Source organism: Hippichthys cyanospilos, chromosome 8, assembly GCF_059441005.1.
Source record: "Hippichthys cyanospilos isolate Australia breed blue-spotted pipefish chromosome 8, RoL_Hcya_1.0, whole genome shotgun sequence".
Taxonomy (NCBI): Eukaryota; Metazoa; Chordata; class Actinopteri; order Syngnathiformes; family Syngnathidae; genus Hippichthys; species Hippichthys cyanospilos.
The window spans coordinates 2,183,975-2,195,000 of NC_142376.1; the positions used below are offsets into that span (position 1 = coordinate 2,183,975).

The 11,026-nt window shown below is 40.1% G+C and overlaps 1 protein-coding gene and 1 long non-coding RNA gene across 3 annotated transcripts in view; one reads left to right on the forward strand and one right to left on the reverse strand.

The window, feature by feature from the left end:
• Positions 1 to 106: 106 nt before the first annotated feature.
• LOC148419820 (uncharacterized) overlaps positions 107 to 11,026 on the forward strand; it is an 11,305-nt gene continuing 385 nt past the window's right edge. The window contains exons 1-2 of the long non-coding RNA XR_015866458.1: positions 107 to 267; positions 9,298 to 9,411. This is a non-coding gene — a long non-coding RNA (uncharacterized LOC148419820). The remainder of the gene's footprint in view (positions 268 to 9,297; positions 9,412 to 11,026) is intronic.
• Positions 7,832 to 11,026, reverse strand: part of bicc1 (BicC family RNA binding protein 1) — a 49,874-nt gene continuing 46,679 nt past the window's right edge. For both annotated transcript variants that reach the window (XM_088422057.1, XM_088422058.1), the window contains 5 exons: positions 9,976 to 10,130; positions 9,746 to 9,908; positions 9,262 to 9,425; positions 9,088 to 9,187; positions 7,832 to 7,961 (listed from right to left, as the gene is read on the reverse strand). In XM_088422057.1, coding sequence (XP_088278183.1) covers positions 7,834 to 7,961; positions 9,088 to 9,187; positions 9,262 to 9,425; positions 9,746 to 9,908; positions 9,976 to 10,130 — 710 coding nt within the window. In that variant the 3' untranslated portion in view covers positions 7,832 to 7,833. The remainder of the gene's footprint in view (positions 7,962 to 9,087; positions 9,188 to 9,261; positions 9,426 to 9,745; positions 9,909 to 9,975; positions 10,131 to 11,026) is intronic.

An 11,026-nucleotide genomic window follows, 5' to 3' on the forward strand; every position in this document is an offset into this window, starting at 1 on the left:
CTAATGTTACATAACCTAATAATGTTTACATTTATTTACGTTTGAACCACATTAGCTTGTGTAGTCTTGCCTAATGAAGTGTCAGATTTAGTGGCGGTGTGCGAGTGATGCTGATTACATGCGGGAAGGTCAGGGCGAGGTCAAGCTATGATAAATGGAACGGCGAGCGATGATTTGCAGGCCTTGGGCGCCGGCGAACCCCAAGGCGAGGCTCCCGACGCATCAGCTGTCACTTTGGATTTATTTGCTCTTCCTCTCATTTCCGAGGTGAGACTGCGGGGTGCGCGTCTATTCAACCGACGGCCCGGTCTGTAAATGCGGCCCCTGAGTGAGACCCCTGAGTCATGCTGTTTAACACGGCCGAAGGGGAGGGGTCAATGCTGGAATATATTTACGGGAGAAGATTCTTTTTTTGTTGTATTTTCTAAAAGATAAAAATCTTACAAATGTTTGGAGGAAGTAAAATAGTTTGCTACTGCTTTACAGTTTGAATTGAAGTTTCAAATACTTTTAAGCTATCAGCATTAGCGGCTAGCGGTACTCAACTGCACTGGCGTAGTTGCCGTTTCTACTGATCACTTTTAAACAAAGCAGGCTTGCTCAAATGTGCTGTTTTAGCTAGCAAAAATTGCCGCTGTGGTTTTGATGTTGCAAAAAGAAAATAAGTCTTAAATCTCACAATGGCGCTTTTGCGTATAATATATAAATGACTCAAGTGACAAAGTTGCCGTTCCTACTGATCACTTTTTAACAAAACAGACTTGCTCATACTTGCTGTTTTAGCAAGCAAAAATGCTGCTGTGATTTTGATGTTTCTTTAACAAACATGGGAATATTTGTGTAAAATATCACGATGTATTTGTGAATAAGACATAAATGACTCAAGTGACAAAATCGCTGTTCCTACTGATCACTTTGTAACAAAGCAGGTTTTCTCATATGTGCTTTTAAGCTAGCAAAAATGTTTATGATGTTTTATAAACAAAAGGGGGACTTTTTGTCAAAAATGTCACTATGGAATATTTGCATACAAGACAAATGACTCAAGTTGCTGTTCCTACTGATCACTTTTGTACAAAACAGGCTAGCTCGAATGTGTTGTTTTAGCTAGCAAAAATTGCTACTGTGATTTTGATGTTTCATAAACCAAAAGAATATTTGTCTAAAATATCTCTGTGGCGTATTTGCAAATCAGACATAAATGACTCAAGTGGCAAAGTTGCTGTTCCTACTGATCACTTTTTGAACACATGCAGTCTTGCTAAAACGGCGCATGTGAGTTTGCTGTTTTAGCTAGCAAAAATGGCTTGTTTCATAAACAAATACAAATATAATATTTGTAGTAAAGCAGTCTGCAGTTTAAGTAAAAAATGATGCCAAATCAAAAATTTCAAATAAAGAAAAAAATGTATCTTTTCGACCTCTGTATTCATTATTGTTCTTTGTGGAACGCTTCTGGTCGAATTTTTTCTTGGGCAAAATGGCCACCCCATCCCACGATGCCCCAGCGTCACTTTGAAGCGCTTACAAAAGTGCTCCGCTTGACCTACATGCGGACTCGGCTTGACGGCGCCGACAAACAGCGCATTTCCACGCGCCCGGCGGGATTAGCGCGGCGTGCTCACGCAGGCCAGCGGGATCCCGCTCCGCGCTAAGCTCATAATCGCGCCGCGTTGGGTACGGACGGACGAGGCTTTTCTGATGAGACGCCCGAGACCTGGCTTCACCCTTTTTTTTTTTAAACATGCAAACCCCGTACCCCTCGCCAATCCCTTTTCTGAAAAGTCGCGTCGCGCGCTTTTGCCGCAACGAGCAAAACGAACACGCGAAGAAGCTTTTTTGCGTACGTGATGCTCTTAGGCGCAGTTAATAGGCCCCATCTTGTCAGCGTGACTTAGCGGCTCCCCCCTGTTGCGTTCAAATCGCTAAAAGAGCTCAGCCGCCTCTAGCCCGACATTAGCACACAAGTGGGCTTTGAAACAACATTTTCGTTTGGTAATCAACTATTACATCATCAAAAGGCTTCAAAGAGCTCCAACGACACAAAAAATAACTATGTATACATAAGTTGCTAGGTAGCTAACCCACTAGCTAATTTGCTATATACAGCTATAGTTGGCTCGGTGTCACCTTAGCAAGATAGCTTGCTATCTATACAGCTATAAATGGACAGCTAGCTTGGTATCTAGCTAGCTAGCGGGCTAGCTGTCAACCAGGCCAGCTAGCTTCCTATCTATCTATACAGCCAGCTAGCTTGCTAGCTATCGCTCTGTTCGGGTATAACTAGCTGGCTTTCTATTTATCTATCTTGCTATAGCTAGCTGTCTTTTAGCTAGCTATCTAGGTTTAACTAGCTAGCTTAATGCTATCTATCTATCTAGGTGTCAACCTCTAGCTGTCTTTTAGCTAGCCAGCTACGTTTAACTAGCTAGCTAAATGCTATCTATCTATCTATCTATCTATCTATCTATCTATCTATCTATCTATCTATCTATCTAGGTGTCAACCTCTAGCTGTCTTTTAGCTAACCAGCTACGTTTAACTAGCTAGCTAAATGCTATCTATCTATCTATCTATCTATCTATCTATCTATCTATCTATCTATCTATCTATCTATCTATCTATCTATCTATCTATCTATCTATCTATCTATCTATCTATGTGTCAACCTCGCCAGTTATCTAGCTACCTAGTCGCTAGCTAATTTGCTATCTACAACAAAGAAGAAGATTTCTAGGTGCATTTTATTCAGCAACCGTTTGATTTCTGGTTAATCTGCTGGAAAATTAATCACCCACTATGTGCATTTGTATATACTTTACAAAATTAAAGCATCCAGGTTTTTGTAATGGCTATAGCGCAATATGTTGCTTCATGTTCCAATGAATTTGCTCTCAATTTAAAAACATAAACGTATTGATCCTATCACGCCACTGAAATGCATGCAATTAAACTTGTGGAAACCTTGTGAAAATCTCACGATAGCCCCGAAGGTCCTTCACGTACCCCCACACTAGTTGTGTTTGCGTCTCGGCTTTTGCTGGTTAGAGACGAGTAAGACGAGAACGGCGCTGGAGATTTCCTTTCACCGTCAATCCATCGGGCTGAGCTCTTTGCCTCCAGCCACAGTCGTTATGTGTTAAGATCACAACTGGGTGGAGGGTTACGCTACAGCGAACCTTGTGAGAACCACTTTGAGTTTTTTGCAGACATAGTGAGGACATCTTGGAGAAGTGAGGACATTTTGGTCAATCCCCACAGGTTCAGATCGTTATTTTTTGAGGGTCAAGACTTGCTTTTTGAGTAGAGCTTCGAATTGGGTAAGGGTGTGTGTACTACTGGTTTTTCTGCAATGGTGGGGACCAAATCCCAATTTCACTGTCTTTGTGGGGACCTCTTGGATGTGTGGGGACCATTTTGGTGGACCCCACAAGTTCAGAACTTATTTTGAGAGCCAAGACTTGTTTTGAGGGCATATCTTTGAATGGGGTAACGGTGTGTGTGTGCTATCGGTGTTTGCTACATGGTGGGGACCAAATCTCAGGATTTACTGTCTTTGTTCGGGCCACTTGGACTTGTGGAGAGCATTTTTGGTGGACCCCATTATTCAGATCTTTTTTCGGGTGTCAAGATTTGCTTCTAGGCTATAGCTTTGATTTAGGTAAGGTTGTGTGTGTGCTATTGGTTATTGCTACAGGGACCAAACCCCAGGTTTTACTCTCTTTATGAGGACCTTTAGGACGTGTGGGGACCATTTTGGTGGACTTCACAAGTTCAGATCTTTTTTGAGGGTCGAGTTGTTTGAGTTGGATATTGGTTAGAGTGACAATTAGGAAATGCATTATGTCAAAGGATGTCCTCACAAGTATGGCTGTACAAATGTGTGTGTGTGTATGATTTGCTCACCTGGACTTGTGAGGTCACACGGCGACAGATGGAGGAAGTGCAGGGGAGGTGCGGTGAAAGGAGGCGCGAGCATATGGAGCAACATTTCAAATCAGTGCTGACAAACACTTCACGTCGTAAGCGTGGACCTAATGTGCTTCAAAATAAAAATAAGAAATTAAATGGAAAGATCATAAAAACAACAGAATCGTTTAAAAAAATGGATACATGGATGATATTGGAACACATGAAGTCTTTTACATAATCACCACAGTCAACAATCAATACATGAAGGTAAGCTGGGTGAAGATCCAGAACCGTTTTCAAGCAGGAATGTTTGTGACGTAGCCATGCGCCACATACAATACAGAACAATACTTACCTAAATGTGGCACGTGGGCTCCCTCTGGAGGCGTTTTTAAGAATCTTTCATTTTCGCTGTCAGACTTTAATTACATTTGAGTCTTAATGAAAATGACTTTTTTTTTGCGATCGTTTGAGATATTTTAATGCTGAAAATTATTTTTTTCTGTTTTTCAACATCATTGTCATAATGATCACCCTAATAACAAACAAAATAAACACTCCAGAGAAGGATAAAACAAACAAATAAATGTATAATTATATCACTCCAAAAATTCATATTACTTTGGAAAATTAATTGGTAATCGGCAGTTTTTTTTCTACAGATTATCGGCATAGTGCACAGTACTTTTTGTAATTGTAAAATCAACAGTATCAATACAAATTTTTACTGCAAATACAGAAAATGTTTAACTGTAATTGAACTGTACTTTTCTAGCAACCAAATTGCAGTTTTTTCACAGTAAAAACATCAATTTTTTTACAGTGCAAGTCAATGTGGATTGACAATATTTTGTCATTTTAAAATCAACAACAGATCAAATGATTAAAGTGTAAATGTAGAAAACGTTACGGTGAATTAATGGTACTTTTCCTTGCAAAGAAATGACCTGATTATTTTACATTGTGACACCTATTGAAATGTATTGCTATAAAACATGCCGTTTTATTCATTTTGAAAATTGATAGCCGGCAATTAATTGGCATTTTTTGGCATACGGGTGGGACTTTGGTCTCAAATCTCTCAGGAGGATCTAAAACAGCATGAAAGTGTTTTGGCTGGCTGGATTCCTCCCGCTGACGCTGTGCAGAATGTTTTTTGCATATCAAGTGCGTGAGAATGTTCTGGAAGCAGAAAGGCAGCGAGGGGAGCAAACGCTTTCCCGCTCTCGCTCGGGAACCTTCGCAAAGACCGGCCGACGCCAGATGGAACTTGTCCCGGACGAATCGGATAAAAAAGAAAGAAAAAAAAAAAAGAACAAGAAATTTGCATACATTTATTACCTTCAGAATATCAGTTTGAACAGTTTTTTCGGTTTGTTTACGTTGGCGTGATTTACGCTTTTATCGGAAACAAAACAAAAGGATTTCTTTCGAATAAGACAAGTGGAATAACAAGAAATTTGCACAAATCCTTCGGTGCACATTTGGAACGCAAAAACAATCGTCAGGGATGGAAAAGTTGCATAAAAATACTTTAGTGGTTTGACATTTCTTATGAATGTACCATGCAAAATATATTTCCCTTTTAGCTTCAAACAATAGAAGCATTTTTTTTTTTTTTAAACAAAATCAGTCCTTTTATGATCCACGGAAAAACAAAATAAAACCTTCAAAACTGGGATAAAACGCTTCTTTTTTTTAAAGCAACATTCAGAAGGAGCAATCCAAACATTTTGCATGCAGTGCCTCAGGTTAAAGTTTTTTTTTTTTGCAATTTTCAAAACTTCTACACTCACTCAACCAAAATAAAATTACCCAGTTAGCATCTGTAACCTTGTCAGAAAATTATTACTTATCGAAAACCGCATTGACAATGACTCAAATAAATGTAAAAAAAAAAAAAAAAAAAAAAAAAAGTTGTTGTATCTTTTGTAGTAAAAAAAATTCTAAGGCAATCATTTATTTTCTGGTATTTTCCATATTTTTTTTTAAATGCTTTTGATGCTTTTTTTTCTTTTAAGGCACTTTTTTTTGCATATAACACAAAAGGAAATTGTCATTCATTTGTAATACTGTCAAAATTTAACACCATGACTCAAAATTGCACTTTGTTTCAAAACTAAAGAATTACGATGTATAACAACAAAAAAATGTCAAAAAAATGCCATGGTAGCATGAAACTGCCAATACAGGTTTGCACAGTCAACAAAATAATTATATTATTATAGCATTAAGCCATACAAACATATAAAAATGTGTTGGCAAACTTGTTGGAACGTGTTTGCAAACGCGTTTAAACATATTTGCAAATATGCGTGAACAAGTTTGCCAACAAAAAAATGCTGATTATAGCATTAAGGCGTACATATTTATCTAACAATGTGTTAGCAAACTTGTTTGAACGTGTTTGAACACTCATTCGAATGCATTCACAAACTCATTTAAACACATTTGCAAACACGTTTGAACAAGTTTGCCAACAAAAAATTTAGCCTATCAACACATTCTAACGTATTAGCAAACTTGTTTCAACGTATTTGCAAATGTCCGAATAAATTTAGCCGACAAATGCATTCGAACGTATTAGCAAACTTGTTTCAATGTATTTGCAAACTCATTCAAACATATCTGCGAATGTTTGAATGAGTTAGCCATTAAAAAATGCTAATTGGAGCATTTGGCAACAAACACATTCAAACGTATTAACAAACTTGTTTCAATGTATTTGCAAACTCATTCAAACATGTTTGCGAAAGTTCAAATGAGTTAGCCTTTAAAAGTTGCTAATTGTAGCATTTGGCCGACAAATACATTCGAACGAATTAGCAAACTTGTTTCAACGTATTTGCAAACGTCCGAATCAATTTAGCCGACAAACACATTCGAACGTATATTACGTATGCTAATTGTAGCATTTAGCCAACAAATACATTCTAATTTATTAGCAAACTTGTTTCAATGTATTTGCAAAGTCACTTCAACATATTTACAAATATGTTTGAACGGGTTTGCGGGAAAAAAAAAAAGTGAACTCTGATTTGGCAGCGCCATGCTACTGTAAAATGTAGCTTAGGCAAATATGCTAGCTAAACATTCTAGCATTTCTTTGTTTTCCTTCAAAGGTTTTTTTATGTTCCGTATGAGATGCAGTCAGAGCAAAATATCCCTTCTTCTTCTTCTTCAAAAAAAAAATATCTGGTACTTGAGGCGAGGTCCTTTCTCCGCAGAGAAGTGCATTGTGGGATTGCGAGGCTAGCCAGAAGCTAACGCTGACAAAAAACAGACTGCGAGGAAAAAAAAGTGTGATGAAAACCAACGGATTCACCCCACAGGCTGAGCAACACAACGACGACAATAACAACAGTAAATAATCATATTTCGTAGAATATTAAAAAAAAAATACAGATGTAAACTGATTAGCATTATACACCCTGGCCCTTTCCTTTAACATGGTTGTTTACAAACAAATATAAAAGAGTAGAAAAAAATTTTGGTCTGGGAAATTGACGGACGCGCTTCCCTCATGTTCCCGACGGAAACAAAACACCAACTTTGCGCTTTTTGTTTGGCCGCGCCCTCTCACCGCCAATCAGGCCGGGCCGAGCGCTAGCACGTTTGGCTTGCTAGAAAAACAAACAAAAAAAAAATGCATCTGTGCTTTTCAAGTCCAATGCATAGTTATGAAAGCGATTCACAGGCAAAAGTCTAGAAACGTTAAAGTGCAGGTCACCGACCTCGTCGTCAGTGGGGGGGGGGGGGGGGGGAGATGATCGCGACGAATCATTTTGCCTGTTTCCTCGTAATACTCGGGTGTGGCAAAATGTTTGGCTTCCGAAAAGGATTGAAAGAAAAATAGAAAAAAGTGGCAATGTGGGGGGGGGGGGGGGGTCTGGGACGGGATGGGGGGGGGGGGGGGGGGGCCTACCAGCGGCCGCTCACGCTGGCCATGTCGGCGTGGAACTGGCGAGAGAGGCGACCGCTCGCGCCTCCTTCCAGGAAGGACGAGCGCATGGGCGGCTCGAAGAGCTTGCGACAGTTCTTGTTAAGTTCTGAAATCACATACATGCAAAAAATACGCACACAAATTATATATATATATATATATATATATATATATATATATATATATATATATATATATATTAGGAGACCCGACATTCTATCCAAGGTTCTTGATATTTCTATTCAAGTGCTTGGCTAAAGGAAGCTGGTACTAAATGAAATAAGTACTCAAGTAATCAATTACTTTCGATAATTGAGTTGTAAAACAATTGATTATCTTCGTTAGGTCATCAATGAGCTTGGGTGTAAATAAGTGCCGCAGTGCTTTATAAACTTAATTAAGAACTAAAAGAAATGAATACTAAAGTTCCGAATGTCATTGTTTACTTGAGTTCTTATAGTACTTAAGGTACTCAAGTGATCAATGACTTTAAGTAATTAAGTACTACAATACTTGATTATTTTCCGTAGGTGAGTATTAATGAGCCAATTAGCTTGGGTAAATAAGTGCCGCAGTACTTTTTAAAAGTAATTAAGTACTAAACAAAGTGAATACTGAAGTTACTAAAGTAAATGATTACTTGAGTACTTACAGTACTTAAGGATACTCAACTGATCAATGACTAAGTAATTAAATACCACAATAATTGATTACTTTAGGTAAGTACTAAAATAATCGATTACTTTGGGTGATTAGGCGCTACAGTACTTTTTAAAAGTAATTAAGTACTAAAGAAAGTGAATACTGAAGTTACTAAATTAATTGATTACTTGAGTGATTACAGTACTTAGGGTACTCAAGTGATCAATGACTAAGTAATTAAGTACCACAATAATTGATTACTTTAGGTAAGTACTAAAAGAATCGATTACCTTGGTTAGTTAAGTGGTGCAGTACTTTTTGTTAAGTATTCAGGACTAAAGACAAATAATAAAGTTACTATAGTAATTGATTACCTGAGTACTTAAAGTACTAAACCAATCGAGTACTCAATTCATTTGATTAAATCTGAAGAAAAAACTGCATATAAATAGTTGGGATTAAATGTCTGAACAAACAAACCATAACATAAAAATAAATATTTTTGGCAACTCCTGACAAGGCCACGCCCCTCAAAGGCACACATGCGCACAAACGATAACGACGGCGCTTCCGCTCAAATTGAAAAATACCTGAGATGGCCAGTAGCATTTTGCGGCGGGCGCCGAAGGTCGTGATGCCCAATTCCTTCAGGTCCTGGTCGGTCAGAGTCAGGAACGTCTGCAGGTCGATCTGCGGGTTGCAACACCAAAAAAATAAAAAATCCACTTCCTGCGACGTTTGTCCACGTTCCAAAACGTGGTTACCTCCTGCTGCTGAAAGACGTCCGTGTATTTGCCCAGGCCCAACTTGCTGAAGAGCTCGGGCAGGTCGGAACCTTTGAGGGAGGAGTTGAGGCTGCAGCCGTTGCTGCCCGTCACGGACGAGATGCAGTCCATGTAGTTGCTGCTGCTCAGGTAATGCTCCGCCGCTGCCCGGCAAAATATTCAAAATGGACGTTCAAAGCGATGCCGGACTTACCGGGATGAATTTGGCAAAGTTCCAGTGAGCTTTCATTATTAAGATGGTAAATTTCGCGTCTTTTTTTCTCACGGGTCGAACTCTTGCGGCAGTGCGTTTTTTTGGTTTATTTTTACCGGCCACCAGGGGGCAGCCTCCAGGTAAACGAAGAAAGGCAGAAGAAGACACGACGGAAGTCACGATTTGGAGTTTGAACCGCTACTTTACTCGCTAATAGTAAAGGCGCCAAAGCTCGCAGTCAAAAGTAACGGAACGCTTTTGCGCGCTGACCCGATTTGTTCTGCTTCCTCTTGGGGCTGCTGACAGCGGCGGGGAAGTCGGCGTGGGCCTGCAGCCCGTCCGACGCGCCGTTCCTCTCCCGCCAGTTGTCCGAGTCGCTGCCGTTGGCCACGCCCTCCCGGCTGCCGGCGCGGGACAGCGACAGAGGCGAACCCTGAGGGCGAGCGCGTTAACCCGAACGTCGACGCGAGTGACCGAAAAACAAAAAAAAAAGGCGGAACCTCATAGGTGGTGCTCATGCTGGGCTTGTAAGGCACGTGATTGGCTCTCCTGAGTTCCTTGATGGTTTCGGCCGGCATGGATTTGGAGAAGCCCAGACCGCTCCAGGTGTTAGTCGGGGTCCGGACTTCCGTCACCACGGGTTTCTTCAACATAGCTGGGTGAAGGCGTACATTGATTTCTTACGTTCCCGACGCACGAGTTCATTTAAACGACGGGTGCCAAACCCAAGGCCCGGGGGCCAGATCCGGCCCGGACCATCATTTTAGTGGTCCGGGAAATGCTGATTTGACTTCAGGTTTCAAGTTAAAAAAACAAACTTGTCTACATTTTTTTTCTAAATATGCCGGTTAAAAAGTTTTTACCGACCTCTGATTTCAAAACCAGGCGAGTGTGTGACAAACACACTTCAAATTAATTCCGAAACTATAGAACGTGGCCCACGATAAAAATGAGTTTGACACCCCCGATTTAAAGGAATAATAACCAACCAATAAAAAAGTAATCTGACTGCTCTCGGAGGGCACTGGAGCGTTGCTAGCTAGCGGCTAATTTCGGCTAAAATCGTTTCAGGATGTGCAATCATTTGATGAAAAGTCATCTGACTGATTTCAGGGGCACTCCGGCCCTGCTAGCTAGCGGCTAATTTTCAATTATGACAACCCACAGAAGACATGTTTGATCCAGCCTGGCGCGCCCAAAAGTGATCAGTGGCAACAGCAACCATTTCCGGATATCAGCAACATAGTTCTAGCTAGCAGCTAATTAATGACTCTACTCGCAACAGGTGGCATAAAATATCAGCGTACCGTATTTTTCAAATTTGACATTCATAACTGAAATGCAAAGGTAAAAATTGAAGGATTTACATGGCGATCCCTAAAAATGGAAAATGACGTTTTCTGCGAATTATAAGGCGAAAATTGAAGGCTTTTAGGTGCGCCTTATGCAGAAAATACGGTAATGAAGTCGTCTTTAGTGTCGATTTCAGAAAAAAAGCGAATGGCGACTCACTCCGGGAGTGAGAAAAATTTGGGGACAAATCAGCGTTAC